The sequence below is a fragment of the Pangasianodon hypophthalmus genome, chromosome 27, assembly GCF_027358585.1.
Source record: "Pangasianodon hypophthalmus isolate fPanHyp1 chromosome 27, fPanHyp1.pri, whole genome shotgun sequence".
Lineage (NCBI taxonomy): Eukaryota > Metazoa > Chordata > Actinopteri > Siluriformes > Pangasiidae > Pangasianodon > Pangasianodon hypophthalmus.
Window position 1 is genome coordinate 6,702,659 of NC_069736.1, and position 25,184 is coordinate 6,727,842.

The following is a 25,184-nucleotide window of genomic DNA, read 5'->3' on the forward strand; positions in this document are numbered from 1 at the left end:
TATGGAGATTAGCATAGCTAGATTTATTTGTATATATTTCTATAGCTCTTCCTCTCAGGTCTGTCATTAAATATACCATTTCTGACTCTGATAAATCTATTGAGTATTCAGTAAAAAAAAAAAAAAGATTGTTTTAGTAATTGTGTGTTGTTTTATTAATGTTTTTATTTATTAATTGCTGTACTAACATACTTTAACATGGATCTTCACTGCAATTCCTTGCTTTGCTTTTTAACTGCGTACATTTTGAAATCTGTTATTTTCTAGTTCTTTAGACTTTCCAAGTCCTTATAATTAATCATAATTATTTTATTTGTTGTAACACTGTGCATGTCTCATCTGAGATCAATAATACAAAAAATGTTATCTCATTTTTCTCCAGAGACTTTATTAAATAATGTAATACAGACAAATACATAGAATTATTAGGGCATACATTTTTACAGCAAAAAAAAGGCATTATAATTATATATTAACTAATAATAAATTTTAAAAAAATAATTAAATTTTATTTATATAAAAAAAAAAAATATTTACATAAATAAAATATTAAATAAAAAAATACAATTGCAAAAATAAAACATAACAAAATCAAGTCAATTTGCAATAAATTACTCTCCTGTACTAGGTGTGCCAAAAACATTTTTGGATTTGAGATATAAATGGCAAGATATTTTTCTATTAAGATTAAAGGTCAGCAACAGTTTCATCAAAGTGGTGATTAAAAACACAACTCAGTACAGTATAATAATTAATAAATATTTGAATATGTAATTTAATGAATAAATATTTTAATAAATAATAATAAATAATAAATGTTGTTACTGGGTCACAGTCATGAAGAACTGAACGAATGACGTTATTGCATAAAGCCGCACGCGCTTATTAATGATTGATGAATTTGCTCAGCTTTAAATATCGCCTCCTGTAAAATAATTGTCCTTGAACACCTTTGTTTAAACCCAGCAGGGGGCGTGGTCTTGATCACGTGTAACCAATCAGATCCGTGGTAGAGCCGGAGGCGGGATTTGTCGGAACGCGAGTAGGAAAAGCGTTCAGTTAGGCGGGGAAGAAATTTTGTCCTTCACAGTGGAATTTTCTGACTCAGAAGCAGGAAAGTGGAAGAGCGGTGTGTTAATGGCGGGGCTGTGAGACTAGGAACCGCTGAAAACGGGGTTTTTGGACAGTCCTGCCTCTTTGTACTATGGCAAATGTCAAGCAGAAGCTTTCATTCAGGACTGAAAAGGTGTCTCGAGACAGAACAGATGCTGAATCTGTGAGTTTTGAACTCACGAGACGTCCTGGGAAGGTAGGATACACTTTACAATCCTCATGGATCACTGGCACTTTAATGAAATGATAATAAAGAAGGTAATGCATTGCTTTTAGATTGTGTTTTGATCATTTTAAATAGTCCAGGTGTCAAAATTCTTCCCTAAAATGTTAGCTCAGATCATTTTCTTTCTGAATGTTTAAGTGTTTAAGATAATATACAACCTGATTTATTTATTCTGTGGTCCATCTTAACTAACATACTGATCTATCTATCTATCTATCTATCTATCTATTCAGTCATCTTCAGTAACCGCTTTATCCTGGTCAGGGTCATAGTGGTTCCAAAGCCTGTCCCTGGAATGCAGGAATACACCCTGGATGGGACACCAGTCCATCTCCGGGCACCAGACACACACATTCACACCTACACCTGATTTAGCTTAGCCAATCCACCTACCAGCATGTGAGAGAACTGGGAGAACAGGCAAATCTCCAGACAGATGGCAACCCGAGCTCAGGATTGTTGTGAGGCGGCGATGCTACCTGCCGCCCTTTTTTTAATCCTCAAATCCAATAAAAAGTTCTGGAGCACCTGAACCACAGATTAAGACGAGTTATTAAAGGAGATAATTGTATTAACCTACGACTCAAGTCTCTGGCCCCGGTATCTTTGTTAAATCGAGATGCCGTATGTCTGAGTACTCTTTCCATACACTGTGGGAAAAAAAATAGGGATAAAGTGTACCTTCAGAGTGGAGTGATACTCTTAGGGTATGAACACTATCTAAGTCAAACGTTTGTGGACACCTGACCGTCGCTCCCATATGTGGTTCTTCCCCAAACTGCTACTACAAAGTTGGAAGCACACAGTTGTATAGAATGCCTTTTTATGCTGTAACATTGCAGTTTTCCTTCACTGGAGCTAAGAATCTCAAACATGTTCCAGCATGACACAAAGCAGGCTCCATGAAGACATGGTTTGCCAAGGTTGGAGAGGAAGAACTCGAGTGTCCTGCACAGATCCCTGACCTCCACCCCACTCAACACCTTTAGGATGAACTGGAACGCCGATTGCACCACCCAACATCACTGCCTGATCTCACTAATGCTCTTGTAGCTGAATGAGCACAAATCCCCACAGCCACGCTCCAAAATCTAGTGGAAAACCTTCCCAGAAGAGTGGAGCTTATTATAACAGCAAAAGGGGACTAAATCTGGAATGGAACGTTCAACAATTACATATGGGTATGATGCTCAGGTGTCCACAAACTTTTGCTCATATAGTGTATCTTTCACCTGGGGAAAGTCAATGTGTTGTATCTTTTAAATATTATTTAAAGCATTATTTAAATCTTTTGGGGGTTTAAACTGCTTGTACCTTGGGGAACAAAAATGTACCCCTACAGTACCCTGTCCAGAGGTTCTAAAATCTACAGTCTAGCTATAGCATTTATGATTTTTGAATTCTTGCTACGCCGTTATGGGAGAAACCTGAAAACTATGCATTTCTGCTTTTTTAAGCTAAAGCAGCAGTCAGACAAAACGTGAATAAAATTCATGTGAGGGAAAAGCCAAATCACTGAAGGACTGAAAAGACATAGGGGAAGAAAGACACACAGTTACGTCTAGTAGTGCTTACTTTCACATGGTGTATATATACACCTGTATGTAGGGGGAAATCTCAGTCCTCGATCTTGTGAGCCAATAGAAAAGAAGAAAGTGGAGATGTGGTCTCTTTCATAGTTAAAAAAAAAAAATGGAGGAGCTTCGTAATGTTAAGTAGCTTTCACGCTGGACTTTTGCCTCAGTGTTTTTTTAGGGTCGCTTGGCACATATCTGACACATGCTAGGGTTTTGTGGTACAATCCTCTGTCTGCTAGGATTTTCTTTACAGCAATGTGGGATCCTCTGCGTTTCTTTACGCCCGCAAGCCAGACTTCTAGTTGTCACCAGAGAGTCTGGTACCTTTTTCTCATGAAACTGGTCTAAGAGCTGCAAATAATGTAGCTCAGCTGCATTTTCCAGTCCTTTACAGAAATGTTGTTAGCTACTTTACAAGCTGCATGGCCAAAGTAGCTTAACTGTTAATGTCATACATTATTAATGTCATGTCTTTGGCTAATTACAGATAGTTATGAAAAAGAAACACACAGTTAACAAAATTGGATTGACTCTGGGTTACCACTATGGAGAAACAGTTCCACTGTGTTGACTTACAGTTAGTCCTGAAGGAAGTGTGGTTACTGGAATTTTTTATAAAAAAATTAGGCAGGAACAGTCAAAATGTTTCATCGGCTCACACCAACATGGTGATGTTATAGACATGGCAAAGCTGACTGAGCTAACCTAGACACAGCAGAATCAGTTTTAAGGGTTTGGTTGGCCAACCTTACCAACCTAACTTGAACTGACACTCACTGGTACTCACGTCAATCTTTCATGCAGTTATCCAATCAGCCAATCACGTGACAGCAATACAGTGCATAAAATCATGCAGGTACAGATCAAGAGCTTCAGATAACGTTCACATCAAACATCAGAATGCGGAAAAAATGTGATCTCTGTGACTTTAACTGTGGCATGGTTGTTGGTTTGTGTATTTCTAGAGTTTACACAGAATGGTGCAAAAAAACAAAACAAGATTCCCAGTAGGCAGAGAAGCCTTGTTGATGAGAAAGGTCAGAGAACAATGGCCAGACTGGTTCAAGATGACAGGAAAGCTGTGTTAAATCAAATAACCACTCTTTACAGCTGTGGTGAGCAGAAAAGCATCTCAGAATGCACAACACAGTGAACCTTGAGGTGGCTTGGCTACGAGAACAGAAGACCATGTTGGATTCCACACTTGTTAGTTAAGAACAGGAATCTGAGGCTATGGTGGATACAGGTTTAAAGAAAACTTTTTCCAATCTTCAAATTTCATTCTCAGTGACTCCCAGACTGTCCCACTTTTGCTCTCCATTTGCTCCATAACACCTAAAATAAGCAGCTAGGAAACACCAAATACCTAGTGCTGGTGTGTTGGAAGCTGGGAAAAGTGGACTCTAAGACACTGGATCAGACTGTTTTGTTGTATGCCGTGTGTGTGTGTGTGTGTGTGTGTGTGTGTGTGAGTGAGTGTATTTTTGTGCACGCACATGTGTTGTCATGACGGATTAAACAATCTTGCATTCCTTCGTCAGCGCAGGTGTATAATTAGCTTCGTCTTTGCATTGCGTGGCCCGTCTTGCTCTGGCTTTGCCTTGCAGCAACATGTCTGCAGTGTGTCAATACAGGATGAGATCAGTGTGGTCTCCTCTTTCTCATCTTCTTTCTCTTCACACACAGAATGCAGGAGACCATGAATAGATAGATGGACAGATAATAAGATGAACAGATAAATAATGCTATTTGTATTAAGGAAATTGCGTTTTCTCACAGCAGCCCAGGAGCAGCTTGTTACAAAGCAGTGACACTGTCATATACAGAGTAAGATATATTCTGTAGTACGATATCATACTTTGATTTGCCTTTGATTGTGTGTGTTTGTGTTTGTGTGTTTGTGTGTTCTGTGCAGGTAAACAGAGAGACAGAGCGGCTCCAAGCCCGCAGAAAGTCTCTCAATGACTCACTAGAAGGAGACATCAGAAATTTTCTAGTAAACGAGGCTGAACTCCACACCTATGATGACCTGACCAAAGTCAACCCTGTAACCCCAACCACAGGTACACACACACACACACACACACACACACACACACACACACACACACACACACACATCAGCAACCTGACTACAGTGTTTACACCATTACATAACTTGTCCAAATCTGTATTGTTTGAGGAACTAAGAAAGCTTTTGTTCTTTATTCATAAAACATTTAGTGACTGTAATTACATTTCTGCAAGTCTGATAAGCAACAGTAACCTACAGTAACCCTATGTGACTGTAAATTAACTTATATAAACACATATTACTCACCTTCTTACCTTCTTTAGTCTCGTAAAGGAGATTAAGACAGAAGTAGTAGTTTATCCAATTTAATTTCTTTAATGTCTTAAGGTCTCAATTCTTCTTAATGTCTTTCTTTATAATAATAATAATAATAATAATAATAATAATAATAAACATTTTGTTCAGTTGTTCTTATAATAACAATATTGCTATCTGTCTCTTGCTCTCTGTCCGTCACCTTTCTTTCTTTCTTTCTTTCTTTCTTTTCAGTCTGTCTGCCTTTCTGTCTCTTTCTGTCTCTTTTCCTTTCTGCCTATGTGTCTCTTTTCAGTCTCTGTTCGGTCTTTCTTTCTTTCTGTCTGTCTCTTTCTTTATTTCATTTATACTTTCTTTCTTGCATGGAGAGCACTTTTCACTTTGAACCAATAACATTTATAAATTATTTCATCCTCCCGTGTGTGTGTGTGTGTGTGTGTGTGTGTGTGTGTGTGTGTGTGTGTGTGTGTGTGTGTGTGTGTGTGCGCGCGTGTGTGTAACAGTGCTAAAATGCCTGCAGGCACGTTACAGTGCGAAAGTGTTTTACACACACGCCGGCTGCACGCTGGTGGCACTGAACCCCTTCCAGCCCATTCCTCACCTTTACTCGCTGGACGTGATGCGCGAGTATCACTCAGCTTCCCAACCTCAGGTAAACATCCAGTCTGTTCATATGTACAGGATGTACACTGTATCAGTTGCTGAATCTATACTGATATTCTAATCCTTATGCAGGAGAATCCAGAATTATTGGAGTTAGCTGAGCTTAAACATATGGGCCAAAACATTTTTTAGCACAGAATTTTCTCAATTTTAAAACGTTTCATTAAGTAATACAGCGTCTTTTCTGCAAAATATCAGCTGCAAAATAATCAGCATCCACTAGCAGTAGCACTGAGCAAATATTTACCTGGCTGGAGGGCAGACCGATGAACACAAAAGTGGAATGAGTGATATTTCTGTAAAACCGCTTGTCACGTTTTTTGTTTATGTTCTACTATAATGTTGTAGGTCAGTCATTCGTGACAGAAATGTGAAGTTGGTTTGAAATTGTGTGCGTAGTAATACAGGGCTAAATTAATCCTGATGGCGTTCATGTGCTGGTTATGTATTACAGTGTGTTTGGTGTTTTGTCACTGCATTTTAACCTTGATCAGCCTTGCTCTAGTGTTTGTTTTGCCATTTGAGTGCATTTCATGGTAAAGTGAACATCAGGAAGTGTAAAATATATCCGAGGTAAAAACCTGACACACAGTTGTTCACTTCATAGAAAGTCTTTCCTGGCTTAAGCTTCAACATTTCATACGACCTGTTCACATGTCACGTTCCTGTTCATGCCTGTAATACCACTAGTGGGCAGATGTCATGTACAAGTCCAACGTAAGACTTAGACTATTAATGCAAAAGGCTTTTCCAGAGGTTGGAAAGGAGGAAATATGGCCCGGTCACAGTTTATAAAATGTGAAAGGAAAACGTGCTCCATTTTTATGGGGAAAGTGTTGAAGTCTAACAGTAAGAACGTGACCGAGGACAATCCAGTATACGGATCTAACAAGAACAATTAGCCACATCCACTAATATCAGGGCCTTGCTGTTCACTGTCAGTTAGGAACGATATGATACCAAGTGTACTTTACTGATACTGAAACCTTAAGTATTTACAGATAATGACCCAGTTCTTTTAAGTACTAAACTTTAAAATGAGATATTCTTCAACTGAAGGACGTCCTGTAAGATGGACATCTGAAAATACTATGAAAGTTCTATCCAAACTGCTCAAACACTCGATTACACTACAGCCATCACAGCTTTTTTGCTCTTTTATTCAAATCAACTCTTTCCAAAAAAGTGCAAAATTAGGCAGTTTAAAATCAAAGCAAAACTTTAATTTCACTTAAATATTATATTATAAATAAAAAGCTACTTACTGTTGTTATGGTAACTTCAGTAGTTAGTGTTATTATTGAGTAAAATACATTATATTGCTTTATGTAACATTGCACGACAAACAATTTTATGATGTTTATTCTAATAAACTCTTCCAAAAAATATAAAATTAAGCAATTTAAAATCCAGTCTAGCATTTTTGGCTGTTATGAGCCAGATATCAGATCAGCGCCACCTCTAATGTCAATAGATTGCACACGTAGGCGAAGTAGTTTCACATAGTTTAGGATAAACCCAGAGCGTAAGTTCTTGGCTAGACTCTGAGGTGTGTCCAGAACACGGGAAGAGCAACGTCAACACGGACATCGGTTTAAGGAAGCCACTGATTTTGCTGATGTGTCACAACGGAGGGTTCAACAGGTTTATAAACAGTGAGATAAAGTTGTGGGATTATTTAGAGCAGCAGGATTAGCATCGTTATTAAGGCGAGAGAAGAAAGAAATGTGACTAATTTATTTGTTTGCAGTGCTTCTCTACTTGCAGTTATTTGATTTAGTGCACTGTGGCAGTGGAGGTGTGGTTTAGTGGTGTTTTGTGAATGCTATTTACAAATCTCATTCATAAAACACTGATAAACAACACCCTCACTGCCACACTTAATACACTTAATATAAAAAATACACCAACTCAAGTCTTTTCATCTTTTTTTAGGATTTATCCTGGCGTTTAGTCAAACGTAAATCACTAATAAACCTCATATCTGTGAGCAGAGAATATCAGGAGCGGAGCATTTGTAATTTAATCAGACAACTTAGGCACACCCAGAATGCTCTGCTTTCCCAGTGTCTTACCACAAATAGATTATAGATATTATAGATATAATTAAGCAATATCACATGAGAAAGAGTGCGCTTGTGTTGCCTTTAAAGAAGTTCTATAAGCAAGAAATTAATATTGAATAAATGACATTTTATACACTATATGTCCAAATGTTCTTTTTATTTTTGCTCCTCTAATGGAAATAGATCCCGAAGCAGCCACAATCGCGTTATAGCACATCATCTTCATCTGACAAGCGTTCATATTTTATTTGAAAAGTTATATTCCTGAAAAGTATCGTTTGCTATGTCCGCTGATGATGTTGCTAACTCTACTGTAGTAACGGTTTCGAACTAGGAAGTGGAATTTTACGTGGTGAACACAGACGAGCGGAGTGATGCACACAGTGAAACGTCTCAGAGTGGTTATAGGAAATAGAAGCACTCTTGGAATGCCGCTCGACCAATCAAATTAGTGGACTGGAGCTAAATGTTGTATAATAAGCAATAACACCTACAGTCAGTGTTGTTGAATTGAAGTCAATTCAATTTATTCACTAAGTTCTAACATTCAAGTGGTTTTTGATATTTATGTGTGGTTTAAATGCAGAAATACAACAGATTTTTTTTAGTTTTTAGACTAACTCTGTAGGCAGGCCACAGCATACCTAGAGCGTATGTTTTTCCTTTGATAAAGAAAGATCAGTGCCTGATTATAGGTCTATTGTGTATAATATTATCTTGACATTAATGACCAGGGTGTCTGAAAGCCTTCATACACACAGATTTGTCTGTTTTTGTGTTTGTGCAGGACTTTAAGCCGCACATCTTTATCGTAGCCGAAGAGGCGTACAGGAACGTTCAGGGCCAAGTCGAACCTGTCAACCAATCACTAGTGGTCTCAGGGGAGAGCGGAGCTGGGAAGGTATGTAGAGTCAAGTTGTGTTTTTTCTTTTATTGCTAGACTCAGTTTGGCCTCGTTATGTCGATTTAGCGTCATTGTGTTTCTCTCCAGACGTGGACGTCACGCTGCCTCATGAAGTACTACGCCACAGTGGCTACCTCGTCACAGAAGTGCCAGCACACGGTGGAGAGGATAGAGAGACGAGTGCTGGACTCGAACCCCATCATGGAAGCCTTTGGTGAGAGAGAGAGAGAGAGAGAGAGAGAGAGAGAGAGAGATGCCTGAAAGAAATATGGAAGGAAAGAAGAAAGTGATGTAGGATGTAGGGAAAGAAAAGTAAGAAAGAATAAGCAAGGTTATGGTTATTCTAAAATGGCACTCTGTAGATCTTTCCATCCGAACATTAAGAATGGTGCCAATCAAATACATTCATGACTCACATCCAAAAATTCATAATACCATTTTCTATCAAATTAGTCTATCACCATTATTGTAATCTTGGGTGCTGTATTATTTTCATATGCTATTTAGTACAGTACTCTGTGGATGGAAAACATTGATGGATTCAGGACACATGCCTCTTCTCTTCATCACCCTCGTGTGTCTTGCTTGTGAGACTCTGCCTTAAATTCCAGGCTGAAAAGAATCAGTTTTTTTTTTTCCCCTCTCTGTCCCACACTACAGGCAATGCTTGCACTTTACGCAACAGCAACAGCAGCCGCTTTGGAAAGTACATCCAGCTCCAGCTGAACAGGTCAGTCTCGTTACACACTCAGCTTATTTCCTCTGTTTTTGTCTTTGTGTTATTTCACACCAGTCCAGCATTCACACTAATAAGCATCAACGCGACAGGCCTCTATTCCATTCTACATACCAATCCTGCATTTAGTTTCCATTCATATGTGTTTGGGACATGTCATTTATAAAAAATGTATAATCGCGGTCTCATATTCTCCTTGGTTTTACTACAATATTAAAATGCATTATAAACATCCCTAATGTGGTGATCTATATAAAATACACAGTATGTACACTGCCAGTTTAATATTTTTGAACACCTGGCATTTCTTATATTTTATTACAATTTAATCACTGTTACAGACTAAACAAAATGTTACAGCAATGAGCAATAGAAGTTAAATAAGGAAATCTTTGTGGATGTTATTAACTGCTTGCTCTTAGATCCTGATGTGACTGTAAATTAGTGCTTTTTTTTAAAACCTGTTAAACCTATAGTTAAAAGACTCCAAGACAAGCTTAGTTTTATCTGTATAACAGAAATATACTGCATTGTGTGCGACAAGTGCTTCATTAGAGTGATAAAGATTTTGGCCTTTTGCAATTATATTAAAATCTGAATTGTTCCAATACAATAAACATTTCTGATTATAACATTTCTCAATTTAGTAAGCATTTAATAATTTAAAAAATTCTATTTACTTATACTAGTTTTAAGGTTCAATGGTCAGAATGCTGAAATAAAATTGAAGATGTTCAAAAACTTTTGACTGGCAGTGTATTTGACTGGCAAGTTAAAAAAGCTGAACAATACACACCTAGAATTAGATCAGTGACTTGAACTTGTGAAAATGCAGGCTAAAAGCTAATGAGAGATTTTTTTTAATCATTTGTCATGCAGTTCTCAGTTGCTGGTGGGGGCCTCGGTGCAAACGTATCTCCTAGAGAAGACCAGGGTGGCCTTTCAAGCACCGAATGAGAGGAATTTCCACATATTTTACCAGGTGAATACAGCACAGTGGTGGTGTCTAATCAGGAACTGTTTAGTTTTGTTACTGGCCCAGTCCTTGCCTGGCAAAATCAGTGCTGCTCATGTGTAACTGAGATCTGGTGATGCCAAGCAGCGCAAGTTATTTAAATGACTGCTATTTAAAAAAAAAAAAAAGTCAGGGGGTTGAAAATTATTGGTGAAAAGTTTCAGAAATGATTCATAAATGAAAATGATTTCCTTTTCATTTCAATTCATTCACTTATTTAAAGAAACAAAAATTTCTTTGGGAGCCTTGCATTAAAAATAAATAAAAAACTAAACTAAAACTAAAAACAATAAAATGTGTCTTATGTAAGGAATAAAACACGACCAGGGTGTGCTGTTATAGGAAAATACTCAGTATATAATAACAGCACCTCCTGAAGTGTTTTATTTCTCTTATACCACAGCTGTTTGCAATTTTTTTTTTTTATTAATCAAAGAACAACTTCATACTTTATCCATTTTTAGTTACGTTTAATATTGTGGAGCGTTAAGTTAGTTCCTGTTATACAAACTATAAACAGTTGTTCCCTCACATTGCTTGTTTCTTGCTCTCTTGAAGTTCATAAGGCAAAAAAATGCAGCTCGTCATATTACGAGAAACTGCAGACTCCTGCCAAATAAACATCTTACACAAAACTTAACCATGTCAATGATTACACCTCTCTTTTAAAGCCATTTATGTGGAAAGATTTTACTATTGAAGCCATAAAGCATTACAAAGAGTGCATTGATATAAACCTTGCTGTCAGAACTACTGTCAGAGCTGCTGTTATAGAAAATTAATCAACACCTTCTGACCAATCAGAATCGAGAATTCGTCAGTGCTGTGGTATAGGGATATTTCTTGTCTCTAGCAATGTCTCTGCACTGTGTATAAATTCACTGAAGGATTTGACTTTGAGTAGTAAAAGGTGTTTTCAGAGCCTGAAGGAAATGGTTAAAAGTAAAAGTAATGGATTTAATTATTTTTTTATGCAGTGTGTTATGAAAGTCCCACATCTGTTTATGTAATAATTGTCCTAAAATTGTGGAAATGCAGGCTGGTTCTTTAAAAGGAACGAGCACCGGGACATTGTTGGTGAAAACTGAGTTTCAAAGTGGTACAAAGTATTCAAAGTACATATAAGTGCAAAACTAATGTGATTGTCCTTAAATATAACAAGGATTTATTTGTTTGTCTGCTTCCCGTGTTGTTCAGATGATGAAGGGGGCCACAGAAGAACAGAGGCAGGAGTGGGAGATGCCACGTGACCAGAAGTTTGCCTGGTTGCCAAATGCAGAGAAAACCTTAGAAGGTTCTCATTCATTACATCTTATCTGTTATTTGTCTCGAGGTCTTAGGAATGTTTGGAATGCCAGTTTGGTACATAAAGTCATTCCCTCTTTCTCTATTTGTCTTTTTTTTCTTTAATATCTCTGTAGAGGATTGCTTCCAGGAGACGGTTGAAGCCATGGTCAGCCTTGGCATTGACGCAGACAAGCGTGCACAGATTTTCAGGGTAGGTTCTGTATGGTTAGAAACAAAATTATTGGCACCCTTCATAGCATAGTGTGTAAATCACGACTGCATTTTTGAAATTCAACATATGCACATACCCTAAAGTGTTGTTTTTTTTCTATGATTTCTTAAGTAGTGCTTTTTTTTTTTTTTTTTTTTTTTTTTTTTCCTTTCCAAAATTATTGGCACCTCTGCAATTAATATTTGGTAAATCCTCCCCTGGAGAAAACACTGCTTATGAGAACAGTTAGTCATCTCTCCCGTAGTTTGAGTGGAAAATGTAAATCATCGAGTGTGAGGTTTATTTTATAAAATCTTTTTTTGGTCATTCTCATGAAAGGTGCCAGTAATTCTGAAGCTGACTGTATAACATGACACTAATTCTTTGCTCCAGGCTTCTTTGTGACTTTTTCTTCCTGTAATCATGTAGATCCTGGCAGGTCTTCTGCAGCTGGGGAATGTGAACTTCAGTCCTGGCCCTGAGTCTGAGCCCTGTGGCCTCGATCACCAGTCCAAAGGTAAATGATGATGATGAAGACAGTTCTCTTGATGCCTATAGAAAAATATAATAACACTCTCTTTGTTCTCCAGATGAATTTTATTCATGTTTGGTTTTGGGTTCTGTGTTGCCATAGCCTAAGTGAGTAAAAACTTAAATGTTGCAGTTAAAATAAAAGTCTCTTTCTCTTGGTAAGACAAAAAGACATCGTATCAGGGTTTAAAAGTTTAATTTCTAATTTTTGAAATGAATTACGTACTCTTATATTTGGGGAAATTGGACCATGTTTAGAAAATGCTCAAGCGGTTCCAAAGAGCTAGATTAAGTTCTCTGTTTTAGCTGAGTTAAAGAGCTAATACTTTGTGTCTGAGTTTGTGCTTTTTGTTGTGTGTGTAGGTTTCCTAGAGAAGACAGCGGCTCTGTTGCGTGTGCCAGCAGATGAGCTGCAGGAGTGTGTGAGCGTACGGATGCTGCGTGCAGGAAAGCAGAGCGCCCTGCTCAAGCCCTGTTCACAGAGCGAGTGTGCTGTGCGCAGGGACTGTCTCGCTAAAGTCATCTACGCACGGTGAGCCTCACTACACCACCGCAGCGCATTAACACAGAGCTGCCTGTTAGTTAAAGGTTTAGGTTTCACTTAAACACACCACAGAAGTTATGGATTATTTAAAGGAGTGTCATGTAGTAGTTTTTTTGTAAGCTTGTTTCTTCTTTTTTGCACTTTTTTTAAAAAATTTATCTTTGAATTCTTCTTCATATTTTTTATACTCCTTTTTGAAAGATGTTCTGTTTCTTGTACTTTTTTTTCTCCTTTTTAAAAGAAATCATTTCTTTTCATTTTCTATCTACCCTTTTTGTTCTGATTTATGTTTTTAGCTGTTTTAGCTAATTTTTTCTTTTTTCTTTTTGTTCTATTTTTACTTGTTCTTTGTTTTTTTCTTTGTTTAATTTTATGTTTCTCTTCTATTTCTGTTCCTTCTTCTTCGTCTTCTTCTTTTCATTAGTGTATTTAAATGCTTTAATTTGCATTTCACTGAAATGTCCACAGTGTTATAACTCGTTAAAATTACATAATCTGTAATTATTGGAGGGACAACCTGGGCCATTTAATTTACAATTATTTATTATTCATACATTTTTATTTTGTCTGACAGACTGTTTGATTGGTTGGTCGGCTTCATCAACAGCAGCATGTGCGCAGACGACTCCATGTGGTGCAACTTCATTGGTAAACAACCTCTTCCTCCCCATCCACCTTCTGCTTCTCCTCCTGTACGTGACATAACTGCGCTGGACCATGTGCTGAATTTATTTTTAAAACCTTTCTTATACTCTTTGTAGGCCTTTTGGATGTGTATGGCTTTGAGTGTTTCCTGCTAAACAACCTGGAGCAGTTGTGCATTAACTACGCCAATGAGAAGCTGCAGCAGCACTTTGTAGCTCACTATCTGAAAGCCCAGCAGGAGGATTACGTGTCTGAGGGACTGCAGTGGTCTTTCATCCGCTACCAAGACAACCAGAGCTGCCTGGATTTGATTGAGGGAAATCCCACCAGCATCTTCTCTCTGCTTAATGAGGTGGCTGTTCACTCTAGTATAGTCCAGCAAATGAGGACATACTGTAGATTATGGGTTAGGTTGGATTTATTCTGGATTCAGTCCTTGATTAATGCATGATAACTCAGCATGGTGCTGTATGATTTTGTTTTTCTTCCAGGAGTGCCGTCTGAACAGAGCCTCCGATGCTAAGCAGTTCCGGGAGCGTCTGGAGAAGGAGCTCTCTGACAACGGCAGTATGAGCTGGGACAAGTTTAGCAAACAGCCTCACTTCATTGTGGCTCACTATGCAGGCAAAGTTAGCTACCAGATCGAGGGCATGATGGAGAAGAATAAGGTACAGTGTATATGTGTGTGCTGATAAGAGATAAGTGTAAAAGTAGACTGCTCTGTTGTCTGTTGTGTCATTCAAGTGTTTCAAGCATACGCCTTTGTCCTTTTCTTATTCTCCGTGTGTGTGTGTGTGTGTGTGTGTGTGTGTGTGTGTGTGCACGCACGCAGGATCCAGTCCCCCCTGAACTCCTCAGCTTGCTGCAAAAGTCGGAGGATCCTCTGCTGCAGAGTCTCTTTGCAGACTCAGACACTGAAGGAAACCCTCGTGGCCACAGCAAAGTCGTCACTGTCGTCTCCAAATTCAGGGTAAATTGCGTATTTACAAAAGTAGTGACCAAAAATATAGCAGTATATTAATAACAAGGACTACACCAATCTTTTACCTTCAGAGAAGCTTCCTGGAATGCAGTCATTCAAGCCCTAACGTGTGTGTTTTAGAGCGAAATATCCTTAAAGCCACTAATTACAGGTTTAACATGATTTAACAAAACCAAATTTAGAGCAGCACTTATCCAGTTTCCTCTGTTTTCTTTTTATAAAATGCCCTGAACGAGATGCAATCTCGCAACATATTAATGTAAAAAAAGAAGCTGTGGGTGCATTTATTTTTGCTGACATGCTTTGGACGGAAGAGTTGCTGCAAGTAAACACTAAATTCTTCGGACTTCTCACCTTTAACCTATGATGACATTTCTGTTCTGGTGGGAGTGGTTTCTTTAAGGCTGACTCCACCCCCATCCACAGGGTATCGTATGCTACAATCTTTACAGTGACATAATTGAATACCTGGTGGAGATTTTGAAGCGATGTGTTAGACACCGCGTTCGATCATTAAAAACAGCAAATGAAAACACACCAATACCACTGTCTTTTGAAAGAACACCACTCTAGTACAGTTTTAGAGACCTGAAGCTGTTCTGGTGGGCCATTGTACCTCAAAACTTAAGATGCTTTATTTTGGTTTTTCCTTTAATTTGTCATCTATTTGTCATCAACAATCTGTTTTGCCTTTTGCAGTTAAACGCAATGATATTTAGATGGTTAGTGATTGAGGAGGTCATTAAAGCAGTGTATTATGGGAAGAATATGGGAAGGTCATGAGGGAACACTAAATGCACAATAAGATGTGCCTGTGAAATAGCTTCTAATTCCTTGGGCATTGTACAGCCATGCAGAGCAATCATTGGACCTAATGGTTACTAAATAATAATCTATTTAAATGTTGCTTTGTAGAACTCCTTGGAGAATTTGATGAAGATTCTGCACAGCACCACGCCTCATTACACACGCTGTATTAAACCCAACCCCGACTGCAAGCCGCTTACCTTCAAGAAGGAGGAGGTGAGGGCAAGCGGCACTTCTTCTGATTGCATGTATTCCCCATGTATCAGTGTAGTCCTGTGTTAAAATAAATTCAGTTCAGGAATGTTTAAAAGAAATGCATATGTAAGTTTTTGGCTGGTGAGTTGTTGTAGCATTTGCTTTGTTCGTAGGTCATCACACAGCTGGAGGCATGTGGAATAGTGGAGACCATCCACATCAGTGCTGCAGGTTTCCCTATCAGGTAACACACCACTCTGTCCTAATAGACCAACCAAATGACTGGAGGAGGGAAAAAAATATGCAGTCCAGCGCAAAAGTTTACATCCCTTTAGGACAATATGAAGACGAATATACAGCAATAAGACATTTAAGTGTGGAAAGTTTCAGTGTTACTTCATGGAAATAACTGAATAGTGGGAAAATGTTCGAATGTGAATAGTGGGAAAAAAAAAAGATAAAATTAGAACAGTTCAAAAGTATTTCTCACTTTTTGAATGGGATATAAATATTCTCTAATGATTAAAAAATTAAAATGAATTTGCTGTTGATTCTTCCATATGTTTGGGATATTTGGGCCATATTTGTTAGGATGAAGATAAATTGTTTTTTTGTTTTTTTAAAATACACAGTATATGCAGTCTTTTTGTTTTTTTTTTTTTTTTTTTTTTTTTTTTAATTATATGCACTGATGCACTCAAATATTTGCACAGGGTTCCCTATGACAACTTTATCCAGCGTTACGGGCTGATCACCAACACCAGACTCCGGGCTCAAGGTGATAAAGACGATATTTCATTTCTATTCTTGAATTTCTTGCTATCTATGCTCTCCTTATGTAATCCCTTCTCTTTCTTTCCTTTCCTTTCCCTTGCAGTTTTCTGCTCATCTTACCCTTTTTTCCACCTTACTGGGAAGCAAAATAATTTTTTTTACATTTAGAATGGGACCAGGCGTAGATTAACTAGGCTGCTAGCTATCTCAGGTAAATGTGTGTATATATTCTGGCATGTACTTTCTAACTGAACATCGACCTCTTCGTCTTGGTGACCTTTGTATTTCCACAGTGTGAAATTCCGCTCTAACTGCTGTTCAGTGCACGCGGATTGGTTTTTCATTTCATCATTTCACCCCACACACATCATACCATGTGTATGGTAGTGTTATGGTCTGTGTCCATCATCTTTCATCCATCTTTCAGCATTTTCTCTGTTTAAATACTATTTACAATTTACAGTTTCTTAGGTCTGGCAAAACATGCACTTCCTAAATGACCCTAAAGTCATTGAAGATAAGAAAAGGGTTCAGAATAAAAACATCATTCACTTTCACATATTTTTACATAATGTTTAAATTTGCCAATACTAAAGATCAGATGGTGTTCTCTTAGGCATGTAGTATATGATGTAGGATCTACAACTCTAATATGTTATACCCTACATAGTGAGCATATATAGTGAACAGGAAGCCAGGAAAATTTCTCTGTGAAGAGAATCCCAGATCACCTAAGAAACTGTCTGTAAATAAATAAAACTATCTAATATAATGAAGTTTATCATCTTTTCTTTTCTTTGCTTAAGAAATGGATATAATTTTCACCTTCTGTGGTTCACATGATCCAAGCACATAGTGTAGTGCTACTGCTAATGTTTGCCACAGTATAACATCACAGGGTCATTAATATTCAAATGAATTGTAATACTAATTTATTTTTTAAATAATGCACTTCAGAGGAATTTTACAAGTCTAAGCTTTAAATATTAAACAGACTTCAGCTTTTTATTTCTGCTACTGTTTACTGTGTTTTTGTTGTGCATATGCTGAATGACTGCATCATGAAAATACAATCCTATCTACCTGAGTAATCGTGAGCTTCATAAAAAGGCACTGATGAGTCAGATGTAGTGCAGTAGTTTGTGTGTGTGTGTGTGTGTGTGTGTGGTTAAAATGCCACTGACTTTGTTCCCCTCTAGGAGCTGAGACTGGCGATCAGATCGCTCTAAGCCCCGCTGTACAGGACATTCTGAATGCAGTCCTGAGGACCAGTTCCCCTGACCCCGACCTCACACCCAACAACAACAACGTGATGGTGCATTGTGGGAAGACCAAAGTGTTCCTGACACATGCCATGGTAATGCCACAGCAGTCTTCTTGGCTTTAAAAGCAGATAAATATGAGACTCTATTAATAGGATACAAAAAAGAAAACAAGTAAAATATTTCCTATACTGAGAAAAGTATTTCTTTAACATTGAAGAATTGTTTTGCTGCTGTGAAATGACTGCTCTCACCTGTGTGTGTGTGTGTGTGTGTGTGTGTGTGTGTGTGTTTTCTCTGTAGTTGGAGCTATTGGAAGAGCAGAGGCACAGAGTGCGCTCTCAGAAGGCCTTCTCTATCCAGTGCTGCTGGCGCAGACACCAGTGCCGCCAGCGAGCCATCAGGACCAAGTGTGCCACTTTCATACAAGCAGGTACAACATACAGTACCAGATGTATTATTTAAGGCATCACTGGTTTTGGCCTGTAGAGTGAAATTGTCTCTTATCTCCTTTCAAAGCCATGGTGTGATTATATTTTTATATATATATATATATATATATATATATATATATATATATTTTGTGGTAAAATAGCAATAGGCAATATGATGTGCAGGAATAATGTAGGGTTGAGGTGGTCGGTGGCTTGAGTGACAGGGTCCGGTGTTCCTGAGGGTGCAGTGACTGCTGCTGAGCCTTACTGCATCCCTATACTCAGCTTTTCCTGCTTCACTTCCACACTTTTGGGGCATGGTGTTATAGGAAAATAAACAATGTGGTGATGGGATGCGGCCCAGCGTGAACTGGAGTTACACTTACAACCCCAAAATTGATTATTTCCCATAACAGCACATCCCAAAGTGTTTTATTCTTCTTTTACCATAGCAATTTCTTCTTCTTCTTCTTTAAACTGCTAGAACTTTACTTTTGGTATGTGCAAAAAAGATCAATATTTCATTTCAGGAATGCCTATAGTTTTCAGAATCATGTACAGTAGAAATGTGAAGTGTTTTCCCAGGCCAGCATACATTTTATCGTTTTCTCCCCCCCCAGTGGTGCGGGCCTGGCTGGTCAGGAGAGAGGTGAGGAGATGGCACAAAGCTGCTACAGTCATCCAGAATAAATGGCGGTTTTGGAGGGTGAGTGTTTTAGACCGTTGAAATTTTGCACTCTGAATCTTAAGTTAATTTTATTGCTTGTTTTGCACACCTGACTCCATTATCTATACTTCATTCATTTACTTTCATCATATATGACTTTACTTTTATGTAAAATTTGAATGTGAGCATAAAAAGAAAAACCTAAATATAACCAAAAAGGCTCTTGGCAGAAGTGGAAAACCTGCAGATTAAATACTTAATTTCTTTCTCTCTCTTTTTTTTTTTCTTTTTTTAGTGTGGAACTACTAGTTTGGCTAGCTGAATGTTTGCATATTGTGTATTATGAAAATAACTCTAAATATCATAATAGGATTCTCATCATACACAAATCAACATTTAAAAAAAGGAGAAGATGGGATAGAGGCTGACTAACAGATTTTTGAATAAACAATTTTTCCCTTTTCCTTTCTTCCCAGGCTTTGATGGACTCCCTGGCTGAGGCGGAGCTGGACAACGCTGAGGATCTGCAGGAAGAAGAACAGGCACGCTCCAGCTTCCCCAAACCTCTAGCAGTCAGCAGCTGGCCTCTGGGCCTGGCTATGACCTTCACCCCGAGCGTCACTGTGACTCTGACCACCACATGTTTCCACAAGGTCATGTCCCTCATGGCCACACTGAAGATCCCCTTCAGGAACGGAGAGTACAAAGTGGAGACCAACCAGTTCAACCATGGCGTGGCCTCCATCCGGGCACAGCCACAGGTGAGACCTCTGAGCTTAGTACTTTTTTAGTTATTCGATACAGCACAAGATCCAATTCCTTCTAGTGTTAGTTGCATAGTTAGACAACATTTTAGGGCGGATAAAAGTTCAAAAGCCATAACAACAGCTACCTTCTAGGGTGGTTTTAGCTTTACAGACCCACATTCTGCCTGATCATGGATTTATCCTGGATCATGGACTTGTTCTGTTTAATCTATCACACAGTTTTTTACTGTATGCATTTCTCTGCAGGGCTCTGTGAAGCTCCACATGCAGAGATCTCCTCTCCGCTACGCCGACATGTACCCAGGACCCCACACCGACGAAGTGAGTGGGTTCAATCAGATTCTGCTGGAGAAAACATGAGTCTGTGTATCCACTCTAATCGACCAAAGCAAGCGTTACCCAAATCAATGCACCTTCTAAATGCACAAGCAGGAATGAATGCCAGTGAAACCCATAGCTGCCACATCTAATGTAATTCCATTTTGCTGTATATATTCTGTCGGTTAACATGTATGTGCCTTTCGTTAATTACAGTCTGCACACTACTGTAGGCTATTTTATACATATTTATTCTGAGATTATGCTTCCTGCCTGAGGAAATCAATTTTATAATCAAAGTCTACTTATCTGGTTTTGATAACACTAATATTTATTTGATTAGAGATTATTCTTACATGTATTGCTTGAAAGATAAACTGAGAACTGGGCACAGTTAAAGGGAAACACTAAAGACATGTTTGCACAGGAGATGTAAGTCTAAATGGGGGGAAAAAAATCCACTACTTGATGGCAACATTAGATTCAAAGCATATCAGGAACCAAACATGTCTTGATTAATCGACTATTCCTTTAATTCATTTGATACATGATCAAACCACAGATTTTGTTTAGGATTTATAACTCAGAGAAAAGGGGGAACATGACATTAACTGGAACATTTCTGTACTGTTTAGTACTGTGTACTTGGTATGTACATTTCTGCTTTATTTCAGGCTTATTGCACAGACAAATAAAAAACACTACTTTTATAGGGAAGAGTAGCATTTATGACTTAACGAGGAATTCATTTCTGTGGGTTTTTACTATATTTTGACTTTTTTTCAGGTCTACATGTTAATAATATATTTATATGTACAATGATCATGTACTGTATTGGAGATCTGGTACATTTTGAGTACTTGACACTGTAATATTCACACTACTCATGTTAAACTTTGGACATTACTTGGCACAAATGTTTGTCCTGTTTCTTATCAAGACTATAAATAAGCTAATAAATTTGCTATGGCATGTTGGATTTGTGGAACTGATATAAGAAAGAAGGTATCATTTTATCCAAACATCAAATGATTTTGTGTTTAAAGATTAAATGCTAGTTTTAGATGCATTTTATAACCAAGCAGTTCTTTACTACAGGTATTTTGACATCGCAGATTTTTTTTGGTAGTCAGTGTGAATTTTAGTCTTTTTCAAAAATAAAAATCACATTTTATTTGGTTACAGTATATATTCATGGGACAATAATCGAACAGTTAAGCAAAAACTTTAAAGAAATACTATTAATAACAGCATTTGCAATTGAGTCTTGAGTCCTGAACTCCTGTAATCCAGCGAAGACTAGAATGAAGTATATCCATATTTTACAACATGACAATCATAGAGACAGAGCAGTCTGTACACACACATCCTCTTGTTCATCCTCAAGCACCAGCCTGAGCGGATGTTCTTAATCGGTTTACTATTCATCATCATCGTCATCATCATCTTGTATTTCTGTTGGCTCAATAATCTGTAAGCACTGGTTGGCGAGCTCTACAAACAGCGGCTCCTGCATGGCTTTCTTCATCGCTTTGGATTTATCCTCAGCTGAATCAACAGACAGCATCAGATTCCTCAGGTGTGGATTCTGCAGAAGATTCATCAGATCCTTAGATTCACCTACGACAACAGACAAGGCACGATCAGAATACACCTATGCTGTAGATCTATTATCAAGAGAAAAAAAATAACACCCAAGTACAGTTTTCAAACGTCTGTGTGAGTTATTATTCTCTTTCTAGTCCGTACATTTTAAAACTGACTCTATTTCAGGGGTCGTCAGCTGGTGGACTGTTGTCCGGATAAGGATCAAATGGAGTGCTTGAGAAAGATCAAAAGAACAAATCATTATATGGGGGGAAAAAAATGTGGCTGTAGTTCAGGGTCTGTAGTTTTTAACCATGACCCATCGCAGATTCTGCAGCAGCGTTCTATGGCCAATAACATGCATTTATGTATATTATTTAGCTAAAGACAGCTCATCAAGAACGGGAAATGTTTTCACAGACATACATAGATTTTGATTTCATCTTCCTTCTCTAGTAGAATTAGTAAAGTGATGACTGCTGGTTCCGAAAAATAAAAAAAAAATAAAGATGATAAAAACAGATTGCTTAAAGATGACTGGGTAGAGAAGCATTTGTTTATTCTCTGTTTCACGTTCAAAACTGGTCTCATCTCTTCACGTTTGTGTAGCTAGTCAAAAACGGCAACACAAATCACCATTGTGGGGAAAAAAAACCAAACCTTAATCACTTGATGTGTCTGATCACTACTCACTAACGGTTAAGCATTATAGGGTAACTGTGGTCACCATTAGCTGCTTATCCAGACCTTTTTAAACAAAGACTGTTCTGGCATTGAGAACATGCTTTATCATCAAGTCAGGTTGGTGTTAAATATCTCATTAATAATCTTTACAACACACCTTATTATACATGTGATCAACTAAGTGGTGATGACAACACTCCATCACCAGATGTCAGGTCCCAAGCACTTTTAGCAAGCTCTTTTTTTCCCTCTCAGTGGAAAAGGGTAGAACACCACCAGCATCAACGAAAAAGAGCCACCATACTCATGTCTGGATGTTTAGTTTTAAATATATGTACCTTCAGATTCTGAGCTTATTGCAAATCTAACTAGGCATTTGGCTGTTTGATGAGCCAAATAAACACAGTACCTAATAGCTGAAGTTTCTGCAGAGGAACTTGGTCAGACTGACTGTCCTCATCCAGGAGGTCATCAACCGTCCAGGGCTCCGCTGCTGAAACAGTAAACAAATACTTGTATATAACATGTACCCTAGAGCACCAGCAGTGTGGGGTAAAGTGTTATTCAAGTTCATAACAGTGTTATATAATAGTTACTGAATGGATAAGTTACAATGTAATAGAACAGCTTTTATTTTAAATTGGGGAACATTATATCAGCGACTGTTTTAACTCTCCCTGGTTGACTTCAACTAGGGCAAAGCCAACAACGGTGCACTAAAAATGGTATTGGAACACAGCCTGAAGTCTATCCAACAGAAGTAAATAAATAAAACATGCCACAAAAAATATTGCAACACATCTTATTACTTTTAACTGAAAGAAACCAGTAATGCAAAATACTTAGAAACCAACTTTCAAGACACTGTATGTTAACACAAATGCAAAAATAAACACACCCCCACTCGGACAGGGACGTGGACACGGAGCGGGTGCAGGAGGTGTGGCGTCTTTCACTGGCTGGCACGAGCCTGGACATACAGAACACAAAAAAAACGATTGATAACGTTTCAGTAAAATATCCTAAATGACATTAGTTCTGTACTGAAAATATGAGGATATTGAGTTAATAAGTAAGAGAAACAAGCTGAAAGTTTAGTCTTGGTTTTCCTCCCTCTGGCACACAAAGTGAGTTAGACATACTAAATACTGAACTGTGGTTCTTAATAAAATAAAATTATCCATTTTTATTTATGAGTAAACTTGTCCTGAGTCATCAGTTTTTTATTTGCTTGTCATCCTTTCCTTTAGCACATCTGTTTTAAAAAACTGAACAACTCGGCAGGGTTTGAGGCGACTGTGTGATTTAGACATTAGACATTTACTGTATAAAATGTGTTAAACTAAAGGACACATGTTTCTCTTAATACTTAACTACACTTAAAACCAAATAAGCAAAACTCAGACACTAAATATGTGTACTGATATCTGCAATGAGAGGGACATTAAGTACATTAATTTCTGGCCAAACTATTTCTTTAATTTGATTGACATCAAGCAGAAATATAGCTAAACCTTTACAATAACCTTGGCACATCATAAATAATTATATATATATATATATATATATATATATATATATATATATATATATATAATCCTGGGCAAAATAATGGGCCAAGCCCTAAATGTTAAGCTTTTAATGGTGTTGACATCAAATCATTGGTCAGGAAATGAGCAAGAATTAATCAAATAGATAAAGGAAGTTAGTATGGGAAGCTTTCCCCTTTGGTTTCTTTAAATGTTTAAGCTTTGTGGGTATTGATGGGCTGCATCAGGTGTGGCAGATCACCAAATAATGACTAATCCTTTAAGAAAAATACATCCCTGAAGATATTTTTGGAAAATTTTGTACATCCAGACATGTTAGTTTGAATTTTATACATCAAACATTTTAATCATTATCACGATTTTACCTTTTCATACAAGAACTCTATATAAGTGAATTTCCCTGTTTCTAGTTTTTCCCCAAACAGTTCATTGCAGCAAAAGGAAAAAGTCTCAGGAGTGCATTTGTTTCATTCTTGCTCATTTTCTGACCAATGATTTGTTTTTAAGACCATTAAAAGCTTAATATTTGCCATTTTGGGATTGGCCCTTTTTTTTTAATTTTCTTTCTTTCTTTCCCCAGGAGTGTATGTTTTACACACAATTATTATAAAACTATACATAAAGTTACAAGACTTACCATCATCTCTGTGTTTCTTGAAGCACCCTACAGAGCAGCTGAAACAATGAAAACAACATCCAGTTTTAACTAATTTGTAGTTTTTACACACATTACACAGGAACGGTGAGACACATCACACACATAGCTCAAAACATCACTAAAACATTTCAGCCACTCAGTTAATACACTTAGAAATACAATGAAAACTGAAAACTAAACATTTCAGTTGAAAAGCTGGTTTCACTTTTCTACAGTTAAACACAGAACTATGCCTACCCGCTAAGCATGCTGGGACGTATTCAAAATAACGCAGTATATATTTCTACATGATGTACACGATAAATTTATTCACACGTGTATATCAGAGACTTTACTTACTATCTTATTCTGCACACAGGACATCTGTATTTATGAATTTGGTCGCTGCACACTACACAAAGCTGCATGACTGCTCAAACAAACCAACCAAGTTTAGTATTTAACATAAAAATCAACAAAATACATAATAAAACTGAGTTTCACAAAAAGTGTGCCGCTGAAACAGTGAAAACAAACACGCTTCCTCCCATATGGTTCCTCTCATTCAGCTGGGTACTAAATGCAGTCTTTCTCCCTATAGAGGCGCCCTACATTGGGTATAAACTAACAACCTCTTTAGGGCACTTTGGATTCTGTAGTTCAGATTTGGAAC

At 37.7% G+C, this 25,184-nt stretch overlaps 2 protein-coding genes across 3 annotated transcripts; one reads left to right on the plus strand and one right to left on the minus strand.

Annotated features, from left to right (window-relative positions):
* Window positions 1-1,045: 1,045 nt before the first annotated feature.
* LOC113531298 (unconventional myosin-XIX) lies at window positions 1,046-21,266 on the plus strand. The gene is made up of 23 exons (XM_026921928.3): window positions 1,046-1,309; window positions 4,832-4,979; window positions 5,749-5,897; window positions 8,762-8,875; window positions 8,966-9,092; window positions 9,539-9,608; window positions 10,494-10,596; window positions 11,827-11,923; window positions 12,051-12,127; window positions 12,557-12,644; window positions 13,022-13,190; window positions 13,777-13,850; window positions 13,964-14,199; window positions 14,339-14,515; window positions 14,680-14,817; window positions 15,745-15,852; window positions 16,005-16,075; window positions 16,545-16,609; window positions 17,805-17,962; window positions 18,171-18,300; window positions 18,922-19,007; window positions 19,445-19,729; window positions 19,982-21,266. The coding sequence occupies exons 1-23, from the start codon at window positions 1,205-1,207 to the stop codon at window positions 20,093-20,095; spliced, it is 2,889 nt and encodes a 962-aa protein (XP_026777729.3). The 5' UTR covers window positions 1,046-1,204; the 3' UTR covers window positions 20,096-21,266.
* On the minus strand, window positions 21,201-25,166 carry znhit3 (zinc finger, HIT-type containing 3). 2 transcript variants are annotated; one of them, XM_026921932.3, is made up of 5 exons: window positions 24,872-25,166; window positions 24,512-24,549; window positions 23,223-23,294; window positions 22,734-22,814; window positions 21,201-21,673 (listed from the first exon to the last, which is right to left on the minus strand). In XM_026921932.3, exons 1-5 carry the CDS (start codon window positions 24,937-24,939, stop codon window positions 21,474-21,476), a joined length of 459 nt encoding a protein of 152 aa, XP_026777733.3. In that variant the 5' UTR covers window positions 24,940-25,166; the 3' UTR covers window positions 21,201-21,473. The 2 variants fall into 2 exon arrangements, with proteins under 2 accessions (XP_026777733.3, XP_026777732.3); XM_026921931.3 differs by having other exon boundaries at window positions 22,734-22,817.
* Window positions 25,167-25,184: the final 18 nt, after the last annotated feature.

Coding starts and splice junctions, on each gene's coding strand:
- LOC113531298 (XM_026921928.3), top strand. CDS start 1,205: ATGGCAAATGTCAAGCAGAAGCTTTCATTCAGGACTGAAAAGGTGTCT. Junction 5,898..8,761: donor ACTCAGCTTCCCAACCTCAG/GTAAACATCCAG, acceptor GTGTTTGTGCAG/GACTTTAAGCCGCACATCTT. Junction 8,876..8,965: donor GGGAGAGCGGAGCTGGGAAG/GTATGTAGAGTC, acceptor GTTTCTCTCCAG/ACGTGGACGTCACGCTGCCT.
- znhit3 (XM_026921931.3), bottom strand. CDS start 24,939: ATGCAGCTTTGTGTAGTGTGCAGCGACCAAATTCATAAATACAGATGT. Junction 24,550..24,871: donor CCTGTGTGCAGAATAAGATA/GTAAGTAAAGTC, acceptor TCATTGTTTCAG/CTGCTCTGTAGGGTGCTTCA. Junction 23,295..24,511: donor CAAGAAACACAGAGATGATG/GTAAGTCTTGTA, acceptor CTGTATGTCCAG/GCTCGTGCCAGCCAGTGAAA.